The sequence below is a fragment of the Pagrus major genome, chromosome 7 (assembly GCF_040436345.1).
Source record: "Pagrus major chromosome 7, Pma_NU_1.0".
Taxonomy (NCBI): domain Eukaryota; kingdom Metazoa; phylum Chordata; class Actinopteri; order Spariformes; family Sparidae; genus Pagrus; species Pagrus major.
The window spans coordinates 34415368-34436588 of NC_133221.1; the positions used below are offsets into that span (position 1 = coordinate 34415368).

The 21221-nt window shown below is 42.6% G+C and overlaps 2 protein-coding genes across 7 annotated transcripts in view; one reads left to right on the forward strand and one right to left on the reverse strand.

The window, feature by feature from the left end:
* The window catches only part of clcn6 (chloride channel 6), a 74446-nt gene extending 54770 nt beyond the window's left edge, over nucleotides 1-19676 (reverse strand). The window contains exons 1-7 of the mRNA XM_073469786.1: nucleotides 19602-19676; nucleotides 18798-18857; nucleotides 13965-14030; nucleotides 5864-5929; nucleotides 5709-5775; nucleotides 5184-5290; nucleotides 4218-4344 (exon numbers count right to left, since the gene is read on the reverse strand). Of these exons, the coding sequence (XP_073325887.1) occupies nucleotides 4218-4344; nucleotides 5184-5290; nucleotides 5709-5775; nucleotides 5864-5929; nucleotides 13965-14030; nucleotides 18798-18857; nucleotides 19602-19676 (568 nt within the window). The remainder of the gene's footprint in view (nucleotides 1-4217; nucleotides 4345-5183; nucleotides 5291-5708; nucleotides 5776-5863; nucleotides 5930-13964; nucleotides 14031-18797; nucleotides 18858-19601) is intronic.
* A 334-nt stretch (nucleotides 19677-20010) lies between these two features.
* mthfr (methylenetetrahydrofolate reductase (NAD(P)H)) overlaps nucleotides 20011-21221 on the forward strand; it is a 56665-nt gene continuing 55454 nt past the window's right edge. The window contains exons 1-2 of one of the 6 annotated variants that reach the window (XM_073470321.1): nucleotides 20026-20101; nucleotides 20652-20683. The gene's annotated coding sequence lies outside the window, so the exon portion shown is untranslated. Of the gene's footprint in view, nucleotides 20102-20515; nucleotides 20684-20704; nucleotides 20790-20823; nucleotides 21014-21117; nucleotides 21180-21221 lie in introns of those variants that run through there. The other 5 variants (XM_073470322.1, XM_073470319.1, XM_073470320.1 and 2 more) reach the window with 5 other exon arrangements.

Genomic DNA, 21221 nt, shown 5'->3' on the forward strand with positions numbered 1-21221 from the left:
TGCTCTGGACACTACGCTGACAGACACAGTAAACCTTCTTGCCACAGCTCGCATTGATGTGCCATCCTGGATGAGCTGCACTACCTGAGCCACTTGTGTGGGTTGTAGACTCCGTCTCATGCTACCACTAGAGTGAAAGCACCGCCAGAATTCAAAAGTGACCAAAACATCAGCCAGAAAGCATAGGAACTGAGAAGTGGTCTGTGGTCACCACCTGCAGAACCACTCCTTTATTGGGGGTGTCTTGCTAATTGCCTATAATTTCCACCTGTTGTCTATTCCATTTGCACAACAGCATGTGAAATTGACTGTCAATCAGTTTTGCTTCCTAAGTGGACAGTTTGATTTCACAGAAGTGTGATTGACTTGGAGTTACATTGTGTTGTTTAAGTGTTCCCTTTATTTTTTTGAGCAGTGTATATATATATACATACATATATATATACACATATATATACATATATATGTGTGTATATATATATATATATATACACATATATATATATAAATATATATATATATATAAATATATATATATATACTTATATATATATACATACACACACATATATATATATATATATATATATATATATATATATTATTTATTTACTTTCTCTTTTCTTTCATTTTCATTTATTAGTCCAACAGATAAAGTCCAAATTCCAGGACAATCGTTCACTCTGCGATTCAAGCACCAAATTTGGCACGAATAATGCCTAGACCCTACTTTTTGAGAAAAGCCCATTAGCCACCTGAAAATCCAACATGGTGGCCATTTTTCAAGATGGCTACCACATAAAATGTACCAAAACCCTTTCTTATTGTAGAATGGTAATGGCTGGGCATAATTAAATGATCTAGGCATCGAATTGTATGTATTTTGAGTAGACAAATCCAATGAAGCAAATAAAAAAACTATTTCAAGGCTAGTTTTCAAGATGGCGGCCATTTTTCGACTCAAATTCACAGTTTTCTGTCAAATTTTATCACACATGAAGTTTCAATTATGCAAAAATCTTTTGATCCACATCAAAATGTTTTCAGCAATCTCAAAATGTTAAAAAAAATGTCTTCATAAAGGCCTTGACACACCTATCTGACTTCCGACCGTCATCAGAAAAGGCAGTCGGACTGATGAGTCGGCTCCTGTCTCCCCAAGGCGGTCAAAAAAGTGTCTCAAACACACCTGAACAACCACCGACTTGACCATACGTTCTGCGTTTATATGAATCATAATAGGTCTCCATACAGACAGCGCTTATCCATGTTATTCCTAGCTAGCTCCCGCTAGTGAAAAATATAGCCCTTCATGCAGTTGAGCAACATAACAAACCTGTGTTGATTAAGGCCTGTGGCACAGATATCCTTGTTATTGCAATCAGTGTTGTTGGGCTCTTCGGGATGCAGGCTTAGAGGAGCTGTGGATTGAATTCGGTCAAGGTCAGTCTGTCAGGTGGTTACCAGTTCATGATATGGTGGGGAAACTTGGTCCTAAAAAGTCCCGTGGCATGCTTTTTTTCCATGCCTTCACTGGTTGTGATGTTGTGTCAGCCTTTCGTGGTAGAGGCAAAAGGACTGCCTGGCAAGCCTGGGAAGTGTGTCTTGAAGTGTCTTATGTCTTTGATAAGCTTAGTCAATACCCACCGGTATCAGATGATGCAGATCTCAGGATACTTGAGAAGTTTGTCATAGCAATGTACAATAAGAACAGCACTGCTGACTGAGTTGATGAAGCCAGACTGGACCTGTTTGCTCGGAAGCAGAGGTCCTATGATGCCATTCCACCAACAAGCGCATCTCTAGCACAGCACGTCAAACTTGCAACCTATCAAGCTGCCTGTATCTGGGGCCAGGCAACTTCATGTCAAATGTATATGGAAAGTCCTGTCAACTGGGGTTGGAGGAGAGAAGGTGATATTTGGCAAGTAGTGTGGACGACACTCCCACCAATTGCTGAGAGCTGTCAACAATTGACTAAATGTGGGTGCAAGACTGAATGTCTTGGAAGATGCAAATGCTACCGCTTTAGTCTTGAGTGTACTCAGTTGTGTGCCTGCAAATGTAATGATTAAGTGAATTTGTAATCAGGGGTGGATTACCAAATGGGCCAACCGGGCACAGGCCAAATATATTTGTCTTCTGCATGCTGTATATAGTTGAGATGCAGAACGGGCGCTTCCTTAATCCGTCCCTGTTTGTAATACATTCTGATATGGCTGGCTACAGTGCCCCTACCTACCATGCATTTGTCAATGTGCCCATGAAGACCTAGGTTCAATTCAAACCAGTGATCATTTCCCAATCCAGCCCTGTCTCGCTTTCCCGCCCATTTTCTGTCAAACCTCACTGTTCTATTGAAATAAAAAAATCTATTAAAAAAAGAACAGAAAATGAAAAAAACAAACATGCACTTACTTAACCTGGGAGGTGTGCCCTGGTGAAGTTCAGTTCAAACCAGTGATCATTTCCCATTCATTTTCAATGTTCTATTGATATAAAATGTATCAAATGTAACAAAACAAACAAAACAAAAAAATACCAAAAACAATGTAAAGAAAACATGCACTTACTTAGCTGAACTAATGAAAACTAACTAACTAACAAAAAGGTGTTATTTTTGCCATTCTTTGCCATCTATCTTCACAATTTAACACATTTTTGGACTTTTTTATCGCAGAGTTGGAAAGCTCAGATCCTTTCACCTATATTTTGATACCAAGATCATCAAAATGTGATTATCCAATCTCAATCCAGGTCAAATACCAAGTCTAATGGCTTTCAATGGCAGCCATATTGGAAATTGGCAGCCATATTGGATTTTTTGCACGGCTAACAGGTTTTTTGGAAAAAGTGGGTCCCAAAGAATATTTGTGCCAAGTTTGATGCTTGTATCACAAAGTGAACAATTATCTCACTAATCTGCCGGACTATGTCTATTTTTATGTTTAATAAAAAAAGGAAAACTAAGTTAAGAAAAAAAAAAAAAGCTTGAACAGCACATCTTGAAACCCCAGTCTGCTTTGAAATCTTTGTCTGGGAGAGACCTTGCTGATGCAGTATAACTACCTTGTGTCTTGTTGCTGTGCTCAGTCTTGCCATGGTGTATGACCTGTGACATGAAACTGTCTTCCACAACCTCACCTTAATAGCAGAGTTTGGCTGTTCCTCACCCAGTTTTAAGCCTCCTACATAGCTGTTCCTGTTTCAGTTAATGACTGTGTTTCAACCTACATGTGAAATAAATGATCATTAGCACCTGTTTGGTATAATTGGTTGATCATACACCTGACTATAATCCTACAAAATCTCTGACTTTGTGCAAGCGTGCCTATAAGAATTTATGCTGGTTTGAAGGCAAAGGGTAGTTACACCAAATATTGACTTCATTTAGATTTTTCTTTTGTTCGCTCACTTTGCATTTTGTAAATTGATAAAATAAAAAAATAATTATTAATTATATTTTTGAAAGCATTCTTAGTTTATTTTCACACCTGCCTAAGACTTTTGCACAGTACTGTATATTTTCTAAATCAAGTTTCCAACACTTTAACATAATCTGTGAATAATCAGATTACACATGACTTTAAGCATACACATTCATTTACATTTTGGGTCTGGCACGGCACAGCACCACCTAACAGCTGGAGTTGCGAGACCGAGGAGTTCCCGCGATAATTACATAATCACGCACGACCACAGTTTTACGTATGTATTATAAACACAGCAACACAAAGTGTTCCCAACCGAAGGATTAGAAGAAGTGCTTGTATTTGTCTCTTTTATGAGGTTTTTGTGCTGGCGTCAACATGGGGTGTTTTATTTTGAAAATGAACCGGATGTTATGTTGTTGTTTCAGTGTCTGACTTCCTGTCTGCTCTGTGCTGAATTCGGCTGAATTGCTGCATCGTGCTCTGGCATCCGGCAGAAACAGAAGCCCTGCGTATCTGCTCCGGAGGGCTGCGGACTGCCGGAGCTACAACGGAGCAGATACGCAACGTAGCGGAGCCAGTGGAAGTAAACAGATAGACTAGAATGAAACCTATCAGCTCCGCTGCTGTGGCAGAGCCGTGACGGAGCGGAGCCGGACCGGACACGTATCTGGTGGAATCTAGGGGTTAGTGTGATTTGGGGTAAAAATGTCATCTGTCAGCCACTTAAATCAAATTTAAAATCAAATACATTTCCATTGCACACAGCTCTCCGTCATACTTTACCTCCAGCCACACTGAACAGGACTCCAGCAGCCTTGCAGAGAAAGGTTCGCAGCCGGACAATTCCAGGAATTTTCACTCCATTCAGGTAACTTTTGATTTCTGGGATTCCCGAACCTGCAGCTACTGGCTGGTTACAGGACAGCAAGACATAGCATATTAGCAACATCAGATGATTCTACAGGTTAGTGTAGTCTTGTATCGCAAACACACTTTAAATTGAAAATGAAACATATCACAATCTATTGATACCAAGTGGAAACGGGGTCAAAATGTAAAAGCTTTCAAACTCAGAAATACTGTAAGGTGACGTTAACATGAAACTGGTTTACCACCTGACTGCAGCCTGTGCTGGGTTCTGCCAAAGCATTATACACACCTGTCTGAGATCTTTCTTTAGATAGATCTTTAGTTAGTCACCTCAAACCTTACTCACAATTTAAAACTGCCTTCATCTCACAAACAAACAAACAAACCAACAAACAATACAACAATACAACATATGTGTGTGAAAATTTTTCCATGTATTCAATTCATTGTATAAAGTTTGGCCATGATTGGTGAAAAGATTAGTGGCTTAGAAGCGTAAATGTACAGTAATGTTTGGCCCATGGCCCCACATTAGGCAGTTTCAGTTTTGGCCATCCAAAGACAAAAAGCTTTGGCCACCCTTCTCATAGAGAGCTGTATTTTTTTTCAGCACGCTCACAAATGTATGAAAAAATGTTGCTTCATTGCAAACTCTGGTCAATTCAGAAGTCTGTCACTCTATGTTTTTCAAAGCTGTCAAAATCCTGTTTCTAAATTGAATAGGAAACAAGCAACCAGATGCTTACAGTCTGCTTAGACCTCCATTACTCACACTTCTGGCTACATTTTCGATAGAATGTTTTTTCCTGGAGGGACCACTTAAATATAAGCAGAAAAATTGGAAGATTGGAAAACTCAAGTGTATCTGAGCCGTCTTACCTCAATGAGGACGAGCACACTGGCAATAAAGATGAAAGTCATGTTGAATGCCAGGAGCTCCAGCAGAGACAGCGGGAGACAGCCTTTATCGCTGCACTTCTCCACAGCTAAAGGTGTTCCGCTAAGAAGATGAACCATCAACACTTTTAACAGTTTATCGTCAGAACGTACTGTAATGAATGGAGAATGGTGGCTGCCTGGCTTTGGAACAGTCAGAAAATCATTGTGTTTTTTGTTAACATGCAACACAACTTGTGTTGTCCTTTAAAAAGTAACCAATAACTTTCATGTTGTAAAATAATATGTATTCCCAAATTATTGGAATTTGTGTTGAATTATGACTCATTCTTGTAATAATGTGAACATTTCCTCATAGAATTAATGTACTTTCATGTTTGTATTACTATGACTTATTTTCTTAAAATTATTACAACATTGCAACGTCTTCACTAAATATTCTGACATTACAGCGGCCCTGACACTCTCTGCAGACAGCTCATCACTGACTGGCATATTTAAGGATACAATCACCAACCACAGTAAATTTGATTTTGGTGAAGAGGTGTACGAAGAAATCCACAAACAGGCCCACCTGAAAAGAGACACGAAGGCTTCACTCTATGGTCATCCGCAACATATCTATCTAGCAAAGAAAATCAACAAATCAGATATGCACCTACCAGACCCACTGTGACTCCGATAGCAAACATCATCATCCACCGTATTGCTTCATACTTTTTGGCTTTCTAATGGAAGATAAAACAAAGTTTATTAAAAGATTTGACATAAACAAAATATTTGCATTTCCTAAAAAAATGTGTGTGATTGCTGCTTTTGCTCCTCACAGCAAGAAGTGCTGGTGAAGATACTACCCCAAATTGATGGTGATTAAATAATGCGTTCACACTAAATATTCATTAGGCACAAATGGGTCTCTATCAATCAAATCAGCTACATCCATGAAGCCCACTCTATAAAAAATGTTACTCTGCGCCTCATGGTTCATGGGTTATCAGCCAAAATGTTAAATCCTTAATTACCACCAACATGGTGACACTATTGCTTTAATACACTGCTCAACAAAATTAAGGGAACACTTAATTCACACATCATCACAGGCTGATCCAACATTTTATCACAGCAACTCATAATGTGACTCAGTAGTGTGTATGGCCCTCGGTAGCCTGTATGCACTCCAGACAACGTTTGGACATGCTCCTGATGAGTCGACGGATGGTGTTCTGGGGGATCTCCTCCGAGACCTGGATCGGGGCATCAGTGAACTCCTGGACAGTCTGTGCTGGTACTTGGCAGTGTGGGATGCAGCGATACATAATTTCCCATAGGTACTCAATTGGATTTAGTTCAGGGGAACGAGAGGGCCAGTCAATGGCATCAATGCCTTCGTCATCCGGGAACTGTCTACACACCCTGGCCAGGCCGGGCATTGTCCTGCACCAGGAGGAACCCAGTGCCCACTGCAGCAGCGTAAGGTCTGACAACCGCTCTGAGGATTTCATCCGGGAACCTAACATCAGTCAGGGTACTGTTGGCTATGACATGGAGGTCTGTGCGGATGATGTTACAGGCAGCATAATGTACACCACGACGTCTCCAGACTCTTTCACACCTGTCACATGTGCTCAGTGGGAACCTGCTCTCATCTGTAAAGAAAACATTAGGCCCTCATGTCACCCTTATGGTTTCTGTTTCTGACAGTTTGCTCAGAAACATGCACACCAGTAGCCTGCTGGAGGTCATTTTGTAGGGCTCTGGCAATGCTCCTCCTGTTCCTCCTCTCACAAAGGAGCAGATACTGGTCCTGCTGCTGGGTTGATGCCCTTCTACGGCCCTGTCCAGCTGTCCTCATGTAGAGGCCGGTCTCGTGGTATCTCCTCCATGCTCTTGAGACTGTGCTGGGAGACACAGCTTCTTGCGACCGCATGTATGGATGTGCCATCCTGGAGTAGCTGGACTACCTGTGCAACCTGATTGGGCTGCGGTACCGCCTCATACTACCAGTAGTAACAAGGCCACTAGCAGAACTAAAAACTAGAGAACAATCAGTCAGGAATGACAAGGAGAGAGCAATTGTCTGTGGCCACCACATGAAAGCCATTCCCTTTTTGGGGTTGTCTAGCTTTTGCCTCTCCATTGCACCTGTTAGCACAGGTTTTAGCAACGTTGCACAACACGCTAACAACAGCAGACACTTCTGGGGAGACAACTGCCCGTTGATTTGCATTATGGAGAAAAGCTGATGAAGGTTCTCAATCATCCAGGTCATGGTAATTCTAAGTGCTGTATTGTAGGCAACTGGACGTGTTTCAGCTTCTTGACATCTTGCCTCCACATACTGTTGTTTTGTGTGCCCTGTTTGTTTGATGTTTTATTTATGTATTGTTGATTCTTGAACCTGTGAAGCACTTTGGTCAACTTTGGCTGTTTTTAGATGTGCCATAGAAATAAACTTGACCTTTATGGAAGAATTATGCTATCTTTATTCAAGAGTGTAGTTTTCAGTTTGAGAGCATGATTTGACAGCTACAGTGTGGACCAATCAAATGACGGATGCCGCCTTGGGTGCGTTCCTTCGCACTTTTTTTGAGTGCTCCGTAGGGGCGGGTATATGGTCTGTTTGTAAAACTGCTTCTCTCAAAATACACCAATTTACCATATTAGCCAGCTATTTGAATCGTCACCTATTTAAGACACCAGCATATTTATGTATAATTCATCTTAAGTAATCCTAAAAAGAGTTATCATAGTTTAGATTTTTTTCAATTTAATATTAGTGGATATATGTTATATAGTATAAATACTCACAGCAGCGTAGGAATGTTACGATAGTCGAATGGTTAGGTACAATGTTAGATATTGTACTTTAAACCATGGGACGCCGGTTCACATCCCGGCCGCCGCACTAACCCCTTTCACACTCCCATTTGCATGCGGAGATCCTGCACCAATTCTCCGCATCCACCTCTGTGTGAAAATTTCAGAGGCGGCGAGGGGTGAAATTTCGCTGCACCGAATACAGAGGTGCAATATTGGCGAACTGAACCAGTGTGAACAGATAAGCCGGCGGCGCGGAGTGAGGATGTGTCGATCTGATGGTGTTCACTGTCTGATAACTGAACAGTTCAACAAAATATAGAGAAATGTCACGGTGTAAAAAATCACCACGGCGGTCAGCCCTCCCGACCGAGACTTCAGTGAACTTTCCCCCCAGAAACCAGCCTCCCTCTCCGCGAGTGAAAGAGTCAGACAGTCTCCTGTTTACTGATGGTGATTATGTAATTATGTAATTCAGAGTTTGGTGGGTCAGGATCCCAATCACAACACATTATAACAGCATCAATATGATTATAAACAGTCAGCGGGTACATGTTTAGATTAACAGGAGGACACCGGGGAACCCGTTGAAAAAAACACACACGTCATCATGACGTGTACCGTCACGCCGGCGCGGGCTTTCTGTGTGAATTACTCTGGTTTGTCTTTTACGCCGGAGCTGCTTGGCTCGGTGTGAACAACCAACGGCGGAGAATTGGTGAACCTCCGCTGCGGCGATAATGCGACGTCTCTGTGTGGTTTAAAATGCAATATCTGGCAGTGTAGCCTACTAAACCACTCGACTATCGTAACATTCCTACACTGTTGTGAGTATTTATACTATATGACATATATCCATTAAATTGAAAAAAATCTAAACTACGATAACTCTTTTTAGGATTACTTAAGATGAATTGTACATAATGTGGACTTTAGCTCAGCTTTCAACACCGTCATCCCAGACAAGCTGGCGCTGAAGCTAGGGATGTCCCGATCAGGTTTTTTTGCCCCCGAGTCCGAGTCCGAGTCCTTTGATTTTGAGGACTTGCCGATACCGAGTCCCGATCCGATACTTTTATAAAACAATAAAAAATGAAGAAGAGAAAAGAAAATTGTGCAGGATGTCCCTTTTATTATATTTTAACACGTGTACTGTTGTAAACTGAGCACATAGGAGGTAGGCAGCTTGAACATTCTTAAGTCAGTACAAAAAAATATTCTTCACATTAGAAGTAGAACAACTACTAGTGCAACATTAGAACTTAGTGCAATCACAGACTCAATAGTCTAGTATATCACAGACTCAATATAGTCTAGTACAAATATAGCAGCTTAACTTAAAATGCCAGTCAGGCATTAAAATATAAAATAAAACAAATGAACAAATAAAACAAATTTAAATGAAAGTGACTAAAGTAAGGCCAGTATTGTGCTTTTTGAAACTACACTACACTCCTATTTCTCATGCTTCTTCTCCTCTACCGGCTTCAAAACGTGTATGTTTTTCAGGCTTGGTTGCCTGTGTAAACTGTGTGTATTGCGCTGGGTGTTTATTTTTCAGGTGTCGTATCAGGTTAGTGGTGTTAAAAGCAGCTTTGTCCTTGCCACCCCTCGAAATCCCCATTTGACAAATCTTACAGTTTGCGATAGCATCGTTCTCCTCGTTCACTCTGAAGTAATTCCACACAACAGACATGATAGCAGAGGGCTGCTTCAGCTTCAAAACAAACAGGCGTGCTCTGCGCGCATGCGGTGTTTCTGCGAGCTGTCTGTCTCTTGCAGAAAGGGCTCTGGCTGTGTGTCATGTGACACACACAGACAAGGTCTGACTCGGTGCGGTGCGGTGGTAGTAAATACTAATTTTATTCGAATTTATGTTTAATCACCAATAGCCAATATATTAAAAACTGATAAAAATAATGACTTTAAATATATATATGTATATATATATATCCGATCCCTGATCGGCTCATAACGTCCGAGTCCGGATCGAGTCTGCAATCACGTGATCGGCCCCGATTTCCGATCACGTGATCGGATCGGGACAACTCTAGCTGAAGCTACACGCCGTGGGTCTGCCTGCGTCACTGTGCCACTGGATCAGAGACTTCCTCACCAACAGGCCTCAGGTGGTGAGAAAAGGGAACAAAACATCATCATCCCCTCTGGTCCTCAGCACGGGCACGCCACAGGGGTGTGTGCTCAGCCCAGCCCTCTTCACCCTGTTCACTCACGACTGTGCTGCCATCCACCCCACCAACACAGTCGTGAAGTTCGCGGACGACACTACAGTAGTGGGCCTCATCTCAGAGAACAACGAGACCCACTACAGAGAGGAGATACACCAGCTCACACAGTGGTGTTCAGCCAACAACCTGGTGCTGAACACAGGGAAGACCAAGGAGGTCATTGTGGACTTCAGGAGGTCCAGGAAGACTGATCACGCCCCCCTCCTCATGGACGGAGAAGTGGTGGAGCGTGCGGACAACATCAAGTTCCTGGGCCTCCACATCACATCTGACCTCTCCTGGTCCATGAACACCTGCCGCCTGGTGAAGAAGGCCCAACAAAGGCTCTTCTTCCTCAGGAAACTGAAACGGGCTGGACTCTCCTCTCGGTTGCTCGTGAACTTCTACAGAGCGACAATTGAAAGCATCCTCTGCCACAGTGTGACAGTGTGGTATGGCAGCTGCACGGCACAGGAGAAGAAACAACTGGCACGGGTGGTTAAAACTGAACAGGGCATCGTGGGCTGCCCCCTCCATGACTTGGACTCTATATATGTAGGCCGAGTCAAGAAGAGGGCAAGAGCCATCGCCACGGACCCCAGCCACCCGGGCCACAGACTGTTTGTACCGCTTCCATCGGGAAAGCGGTACAGGAACATCCGCACCACCACCAATAGACTGAGGGACAGCTTCTTCCCCAGAGCTGTCAAAGCTATCACCCCCTGCACTGCAGGAAAATAGACTATAAGCTGCTGCACACTGCACTTTGTCCAACAGACTATTTAACTGCACCTTAGTGTATATATTACCACCCAACCGCACCAAATGTATATAGTATCTCACAAAAGTGAGTACAACCCTCACATTTTTGTAAATATTTTATTATATCTTTTCATGGGACAACACTGAAGAAATGACACTTTGCTACAATGTAAAGTAGTCAGTGTACAGCTTGTATAACAGTGTAAATTTACTGTCCCCTCAAAATAACTCAACACACAGCCATTAATGTCTGAACCGCTGGCAACAAAAGTGAGTACACCCCTAAGTGAAAATGTCCAAATTGGGTCCAATTAGCCATTTTCCCTCCCCAGTGCCATGTGACTCGTTACTGTTACAAGGTCTCAGGTGTGAGTGGGGAGCAGGTGTGTTAAATTTGGTGTTATCACTCTCACACTCTCTCCTACTGGTCACTTGAAGTTCAACATGGCACCTCATGGCAAAACTCATGGCGAACTCTCTGAGGATCTAAAAAAAGAATTGTTGCTGTACATAAAGATGGCCTAGGCTATAAGAAGATTGCCAACACCCTGAAACTGAGCTGCAGCACGGTGGCCAAGACCATACAGCGGTTTAACAGGACAGGTTCCACTCAGAACAGGCCTCGCCATGGTCAACCAAAGAAGTTGAGTGCACGTGCTCAGCGTCATATCCAGAGGTTGTCTTTGGAAAATAGACGTATGAGTGCTGCCAACACTGCTGCAGAGGTTGAAGGGGTGGGGGGACAGCCTGTCAGTGCTCAGACCATACGATGCACACTGCATCAAATTGGTCTGCATGGTTGTCGTCCCAGAAGGAAGCCTCTTCTAAAGATGATGCACAAGAAAGCCCGCAAACAGTTTGCTGAAGACAAGCAGACTAAGGACATGGATTACTGGAACCATGTCCTGTGGTCTGATGAGACCAAGATAAACTTTTTTGGTTCAGATGGTGTCACGCGTGTGTGGCAGCAACCAGGTGAGGAATACAAAGACAAGTGTGTCTTGCCTACAGTCAAGCATGGTGGTGGGAGTGTCATGGTCTGGGGCTGCATGAGTGCTGCCGGCACTGGAGAGCTACAGTTCATTGAGGGAACCATGAATGCCAACATGTACTGTGACATACTGAAGCAGAGCATCATCCCCTCCCTTCGGAAACTGGGCCGCAGGGCAGTATTCCAACATGATAACGGCCCAAAACACAACTCCAAGACGACCACTGCCTTGTTAAAGAAGCTGAGGGTAAAGGTGATGGACTGGCCAAGCATGTCTCCAGACCTAAACCCTATTGAGCATCTGTGGGGCATCCTCAAACGGAAGTTGAAGGAGCGCAAGGTCTCTAACATCCACCAGCTCCGTGATATCATCGTGGAGGAGTGGAAGAGGATGTCCGTGGCAACCTGTGAAGCTCTGGTGAACTCCATGCCCAAGAGGGTTAAGGCAGTGCTGGAAAATAATGGTGGCCACACAAAATATTGACACTTTGGGCACAAAGTGGGACATTTTCACTTAGGGGTGTACTCACTTTTGTTGCCAGCGGTTCAGACATTAATGGCTGTGTGTTGAGTTATTTTGAGGGGACAGTAAATTTACACTGTTATACAAGCTGTACACTGACTACTTTACATTGTAGCAAAGTGTCATTTCTTCAGTGTTGTCCCATGAAAAGATATAATAAAATATTTACAAAAATGTGAGGGGTGTATATATATACAAACATATGTATATACACATACAGTTCTTATGTACATACTCTTTATTATATGTATACATATTCTATTTTTTTTTTTTTTTTTTTGCTGCATGCTCTTTCTTATTTTACTATTTTATTATCTTCTTACACGGGGGTTGCAATGGAAATTTCATTGACATGTTAATGTCCAATGACAATAAAGGCAATCTTGAATCTTGAATAAATATGCTGGCGTCTTGAATAGGTGACGATTCAAATAGCTGGATAATATGGTAAATTGGTGTATTTTGAGAGAAGCAGTTTTACAAACAGACCATATACCCGCCCCTACGGAGCACTCAAAAAAAAGTGCGAAGGAACGCACCCAAAGCTGCATCCGTCATTTGATTGGTCCACACTGTAGCTGTCTCCCTATTGGCTTGTGAAACTCAATATTTTAAGGAGGTGCTTGTTCTGAGTGTGTGCACATTAGATTTGAGCACGCAGACTTTAGATCTGAGCGAGCACAGGACATATTTGAATGCAAGTGAAATTTTTGTGTGCAAGAAGAAGATGTGTGAGCACAAGCACGTGATTTTTGAGTTCAAGCACACATTTTGAAAGAAAGCAGCAAACATCTCAGTGCGAGCACAAAATGTGAGCATGAGCCCGAGAAGGAGCTGTGACACTGAAAAGGAATGAAATCATGCTCTCAAACTGAAAATCTACGCTCTTGAATAAAGATAGGATAATTCTTCCATAGACCTTGACCTTAAAGATAGTTAAACACAGTGGTCTGACCGATCTGACGTTTCTGCTGTGATTGTATTATGTATTGTGTTGCTTTGTTAGCATCTTTGATATATATACAACAGCAACATCTCACACTAACTGCTATTTTTGGGTAAACCCAAGCTGTCATTTTCTTTAGTCTGTGGCCAGACAAGCAAATTAGGTCTCCAACCAAATGTTAGTGAAAGTGTTGTTATTAATGAGATTTAAAACTTCAAACATACATTTTAGATAAATAAGATGCATACACTTTGAAATAAAATCATGAAGAAAGAAAGGCAATTAAATTGTTTGTAGGCTTCACGACACAGGAATTTTCCCATGGAAGTTATAGTAATAGCATTGAGATATTAAGGAATATGTGCTCTCCCGTAGTCAGCCATTCAAAAAATGACTTCAATAAAGCACTTATATCTCAATAACTGTAAGAGACACTAATCAAATCCCATCTGCACAGAGATGTTATCAACATATGAGGAAAAGACACGTGTCTTACCTTGTTGTCCATCCCCTCCAGAAACTCCACATGGGGCTCATTGATGCAGCGGTCATAATCCAAGCTCTGTAAAAGCCAAAACAAAAACTGTGTAACTACTTGGGTCAGACATCCACTGACTGTAGTCTTCTGTACCAAGAGCAGCATGAGCCCATTAACACTGGCTTATGATCTTTCTCTTAGGGCTGCAGCAATATAAACTGTTTTCAAGACATCAGAGACTCAAAGTCAGAAGTTTACATACATTTAATTAGTATTTAGTAGCATTGCCTTTAAACTGCATGACTTCAAACGTTTTGGGTATCCTTCCACAAGCTTCTCACAATAGTTTGCTGGAATTTTGGTCCATTCCTCCTGACAGAACTGGTGTAACTGAGTCAGGTTTTTAGGCCGCCTTGCTCGCACACGCCTTTTCAGCTCTGCCCACAAATTTTCTATAGGATTGAGATCAGGGCTTTGTGATGGCCACTCCAAAACATTGACTTTTTTTGTCCTTAAGCCACTTTGTAACTTATTTGGCAGTATGCTTAGGGTCATTGTCCATTTGGAAGACCCATTTGCACCCAAGCTTTAACTCCCTGGCTGATGTCTTGAGATCATGATGCCATCTATTTTGTGAAGTCCACCAGTCCCTCCTGCAGCAAAACACCCCCACAACATGATGCTGCCACCCCCATACTTCACAGTTGGGATGGTGTTCTCAGGCTTGCAAGCTTCCCCCTTTTTCCTCCAAATGTAACAGTGGTCATTATGGCCAAACAGTTCAATTTTAGTGTCATCAGACCACAGGACATGTCTCCAAGAATTAAAGTCTTTGTCCCTGTGTGCATTTGCAAACTGTAATCTGGCTTTTTTATGTTGCTTTTGGAGTAATGGCTTCTTCCTCGCTGAGTGGCCTTTCAGCCAATGTCGGTACAGGACTCGTTTCATTGTGGATAATGACACTCTCTTACCAGCTTCAGCCAGCATCTTCACAAGGTCTTTTGCTTTTGTTCTGGCGTTGATACGCACTTTTCACACCAAAGCACGTTCATCTCTGGGACACAGAACCTGTCTCCTTCCTGAGCGATATGATGGCTGGACATTCCCATGGTGTCTATACTTGCGTATAATTGTTTGAACAGATGAACGTGGCACCTTCAGGCATCTGGAAATTGTACCCAAGGATGAACAAGACTTGTGGAAGTCCACAATTCTCTTCATTATATCTTGGCTGATTTCTTTTGATTTTCCCATGATGTCACACAAAGAAGCAGTGTGTTTGAGGTGTGCCTTAAAATACATCCACAGGTGTGCCTGTAATTAACTCAGATGTTGTCAATTAGTCAGAAGCTTCCAAAGCCATGACATCATCATTTGGGCTTTCCCAAATTGTTTAAAGGCATAGTAATCTTGGTGTATGTAAACTTCTGACTTTGAAGAAAGTAATACAAATTGCCTTAAAAATCTCTCTCTCATTATTCACGGCATTATTGCCGCAGCGGCGGTTCACCACTTCTCCGCCGTTGGTTGTTCACACAGAGCCAAGCAGCTCCGGTGTAAAAGACGAACCAGTGTGTAATTCACACAGAAAGCCGGTGCCATGGCTCCAAAAGAGGCGTGACGGTACACGTCATGGTGATGACGTCTGTGTGTTTTTTTCAACATGTTTCCCCCGGTGTCCTCCTGTTAATCTAAACATGTACCCGCTGACTGTTTATAATCATATGGATGCAGTTATAATGTGTTGTGATTGGGATCCTGACATGCATCCTGGAAAATGACAAAGTTAAGTTTTTCTCTAAATTACATAATTACATAATTGCCATCAGTAAACAGGATGCTGTCTGACTCTTTCACTCGTGGGGAGGGATGCTGTTTTATGGGGGAAAGTTCACTGAAGTCTCGGTCGGGAGGGCTGACTGCGTGGTGATTTTTTTCACTGCGACAAACAGGTGGTGAGTTAAAGTTTTTTGCCGGAGACAGGCGCTGTTTTTCGGGCAGAATTGTGACGAAGAGTCGGTCATGCAAACGGCAGTGTGAATGGGGCTAGTGTATGTAAACTTCTGGTTTCAACTGTATATATATATATATATGTATATATATATATGTATGTATATGTAAGTGTGTGTGTGTGTGTGTGTGTGTGTGTGTGTGTGTGTGTGTGTATATATACACTGCTCAAAAAAATAAAGGGAACACTTAAACAACACAATGTAACTCCAAGTCAATCACACTTCTGTGAAATCAAACTGTCCACTTAGGAAGCAAAACTGATTGACAATCAATTTCACATGCTGTTGTGCAAATGGAATAGACAACAGGTGGAAATTATAGGCAATTAGCAAGACACCCCCAATAAAGGAGTGGTTCTGCAGGTGGTGACCACAGACCACTTCTCAGTTCCTATGCTTTCTGGCTGATGTTTTGGTCACTTTTGAATGCTGGCGGTGCTTTCACTCTAGTGGTAGCATGAGACGGAGTCTACAACCCACACAAGTGGCTCAGGTAGTGCAGCTCATCCAGGATGGCACATCAATGCGAGCTGTGGCAAGAAGGTTTACTGTGTCTGTCAGCGTAGTGTCCAGAGCATGGAGGCGCTACCAGGAGACAGGCCAGTACATCAGGAGACGTGGAGGAGGCTGTAGGAGGGCTCCTGCCGTAGGAGACCTCCTCCTTTGTGCAAGGAGGAACAGGAGGAGCACTGCCAAAGCCCTGCAAAATGACCTCCAGCAGGCCACAAATGTGTCTGCTCAAACGGTCAGACTCCATGAGGGTGGTATGAGGGCCCGACGTCCACAGGTGGGGTTGTGCTTACAGCCCAACACCGTGCACGACGTTTGGCATTTGCCAGAGAACACCAAAATTGGCAAATTCGCCACTGGCGCCCTGTGCTCTTCACAGATGAAAGCAGGTTCACACTGAGCACATGCGACAGACGTGACAGAGTCTGGAGACGCCGTGGAGAACGTTCTGCTGCCTGCAACATCCTCCAGCATGACCGGTTTGGCAGTGGGTCAGTAATGGTGTGGGGTGGCATTTCTTTGGGGGGCCGCATGTGCTCGCCAGAGGTAGCCTGACTGCCATTAGGTACTGAGATGAGATCCTCAGACCCCTTGTGAGACCATATGCTGGTGCGGTTGGCCCTGGGTTCCTCCGAATGCAAGACAATGCTAGACCTCATGTGGCTGGAGTGTGTCAGCAGTTCCTGCAAGAAGAAGGCATTGATGCTATGGACTGGCCCGCCCGTTCCCCAGGCCTGAATCCAATTGAGCACATCTGGGACATCATGTCTCGCTCCATCCACCAATGCCACGTTGCACCACAGACTGTCCAGGAGTTGGCGGATGCTTTAGTCCAGGTCTGGGAGGAGATCCCCCAGGAGACCATCCGCCACCTCATCAGGAGCATGCCCAGGCGTTGTAGGGAGGTCATACAGGCACGTGGAGGCCACACACACTACTGAGCCTCATTTTGACTTGTTTTAAGGACATTACAACAAAGTTGGATCAGCCTGTAGTGTGTTTTTCCACTTTAATTTTGAGTGTGACTCCAAATCCAGACCTCCATGGGTTAATAAATTTGATTTCCATTGATAATTTTTGTGTGATTTTGTTGTCAGCACATTCAACTATATAAAGAACAAAGTATTTAATAAGAATATTTCATTTATTCAGATCTAGGATGTGTTATTTTAGTGTTCCCTTTATTTTTTTGAGCAGTGTATATATACACATATATGTGTGTGTGTGTGTGTGTGTGTGTGTGTGTGTGTGTGTGTAGATATGTATATATATATATATATATATATATAATTATATACAGCTCAATGTGAAAGATCAAAGATCAAGGAACTGGTTGTGAACCTGAGGGGGACCAAGGTACCGTTGACCCCTGTTTCCATCCAGGGGGTCAGTGTGGACATTGTGGAGGATTATAAGTATCTGGGAGTCCACATTGATAATAAACTGGACTGGGTTAAGAACACAAATGCCCTCTACAGGAAGGGACAGAGTCGTCTCTATTTTCTGAGACGATTGAGGTCATTCAACATCTGCCGGACTATGCTCAGGACGCTTGAGTCTGCTGTGGCCAGTCCTATACTTCTATGCTGTTGTGTGCTGGGGCAGCAAGCTGAGGGTAGCAGACGCAAAAAGGTTGAACAGACTGATCCGCAAGGCCAGTGACATTGTGGGAGTAGAGCTGGACTCTCTGACGGTGGTGTCAGAGAGGAGGATGCTGTCCAAGTTACATGTCATGTACAATGTCTTGGACAATGGCTCTCATCCACTCCATGACGTGGTAGAGAGCCGCAGGAGTATATTCAGCACTAGACTGATCCCACCAAGATGCACCACAGAGCGCTTAGAGGAAATCATTCCTGCCTTTGGCTATCAAACTGTTTAGTTCCTCGCTATGAGTGTGGCATTATTGCTCTTTATATATGTACATATCTGTATTTTTGTTTTGTTTTTGTTGATATTGATATTATAATTATTATTATTACTATATTATTACTATTACTATTATTATTATTATTATTATTTCTGCATATTCTGAACTTTGAATGGGAGCAGCTGTAACACAAATAATTTCTCCTAGGGGATAATAAAGTATTTCTGATTCTGATATATATACATATATACACATATAGATACACACACATATATATATACATACACACACACACACACACAAATATACACATACATAATCAAAATTCAACTTTTTCCCTTGTCCATGAACCGTGGAAGTTGTGCCAGAAAGCCCTACTCTACATGGTTACTGTACTGTGAAAATCTTATCAGTTGCAACCCTACACCTAATAATGTTTTTTTTTCATAGGTTTCTCACCTCATAGTCTTTCCTTGGTAGAATCTCATCATCTTCATCTCGGATTTCCCCAAGGATTGTCTTGGGGAAGAAAAGAGGAATACAATAAAAGTAGAATACAGACACATTCAGCAAAGCAGGGACAGTTTTACCAAACCAAAAGAATGAATAGCTACAAACTACAAGTCGTTAGCTGAATGCAGATGAATTCGCTACAAGGAGAAGGTTGAGAGTTATGCTACCAATTTGACTGCACATAGTTTACTATGAAAACATGACAGAGCATCGTCATTCTTGCATGATTGGAGGAACACGCCTGACTCCATTCAGAATGCGGTCAATTTTAAGTTAATTTCTTTGCTTTGTTGTTGTTTTACAGAACCAAACGCTTATTTGTAAGTAACAGGCATACCGCATTTAAGAAGGGATAAGATAGCCTACTGCTGATGATGTCAAGGAAGGTTAAGTATAACTCGATTAAAAAAAGGGATCCCTAAATGACTAGATTTGCAAACGAGGTTTGGTTAAAGGGCTTTCTTTCCATAAGCACAAGGAAACGCAGCAAACTAGATGTCCCTGAGGCGAAGTTCCACTACAAGGAGAAGAGTTTCCTGTTTCATCCTATCTTCAGTTGTGTACTGTGAATAGATTTTAAGACATTGTGGCAGTTACATGACAACAGAACACATTCACTGAGCTACAGGGTGTAGCATGCGAGACAGAATATGGCACTGAGGAGAGTTCAGCACAAATATGATGTACGATGTCAGCTTTTAATATGACCAAGAGATCTCCACTAGGTCCATGTATTATATCTATCTTTACCAGTTCCTCAGGTGTACGCGTCTCTCCTTCTCTGCAGCAACACTGGCAACAAAAACAATTTCCACAACACGCCATCTTCGTTGTTGTGTCATGCTGTGTTTGGGGCCAATGGTAAATCCGTCAATATGTTCCAAGTTTTAAAAAATATAAATTGCTGGGGGAACCTAAAAAACATATTTAGTAAGTTGTGCATCTGACAACATCTTGTACAGAAAATATGAGACCCATGCTGTAGCTATGTCCTAACTTTGGATTTTAATATATATGTTCATAGCATCGTCACAATCTTTAAAAAGTTGTCACGTTTACCATGACATTTAAACTCAGCATGAACGTCTCTTCCACATTGTCATGTGACGCGGAAGGTAAAATGTTGTTCAAAGTGTCAAAGCTGCGTGTAATTTACGCACAAAGCGCATCTTAAACTCGTTGAGTCTTTGCTAAAGGCGAATATTACCCCACGTAATTCTGTGATATTGCAAGGAAATCCATTTGATTGGGTAAGGATCTGATTTTTGATAATTGTGCAAAAATAATAGTGCGATCGCCCGAAATCAGGGATATCCCGTGCTGCATTTGATGCCCGTGGGAAAAGTTGTGAAACCAGCGTTCCACTGACTCAACTGTTAACTTTCAACTTATAGATTATAAACCTTAGTTTATTATTACGTGTTATTATCTCCTGGATTGACAGGAATGTGTATTAACTTAAACTAAAATTAGCCAAATTAACAAGCATATGATACATTGACTCAGATTTCGACTTAACGTTAAGTGTCAAAAGTTTATTTAAATTTTAGAGTCAGGGTCCGGTTCTTACAAAACGAATGATATACAATCGTCTTTACAACGACTTCACGAACCGACACAAGTAAAGCACCCGTTGCTTTACTGGCTGTGTACGAACGGCATGTCTTCACGCAAGAAATAAATGCATCACGTCTCCATTGCATGCTCAGGTGTGTGTGTGTGTGTGTGTGTGTGTGTGTGTGTGTGTGTGTGTGTGTGTGTGTGTGTCTGTTTTTCCCTTGCCGGCTGGATGGAATAAAGTCCGGCAACACAAAGACGAGCGGCTGCGGGAGGTAGGAGAAGCAAAGCTCGCTTTCGTTTACTAACGCACACCACCTTTATGTGGTACTCCTGTATTTCTCTCAATGTAATAACCAATGGGCGAATACCGCTCGTGAGGTACGTAGCGTTAACTTGCTCTGCTCAGTCAGCCTGTGTGGCTAACGTTAGCATGCTCTAACTAGGTGTGTGCCACTAACCCACTTTCCACGTGCGCCTGAGTGATATACCTGGGTATGAAACGAGAGGCTGGAGCTGCTCGCGTCACTCAACGTTAGGGAAGTTACCGCTGACATCAGCTAGCTTGCAAATCAACCAGTTATTCCTCTCTGTAGAGGGACCAGGTAGGATATGGTGCGGGGGCCCTTATGGTTCCCTGTTGAATTCTGTACAGAAGCCAGTGTCCGGCAAGCAGGACTGATGTAACTTTAATTTAGACTTGCCCTAACCCTAATCCGTGAGGTTGAATGTTGTCAAAAGAGCATCAAATAAGACAAACTGTTGAATTTGGTGTGTCCTCCCGTGCTGTCAAAGTAACATTACATATATCTA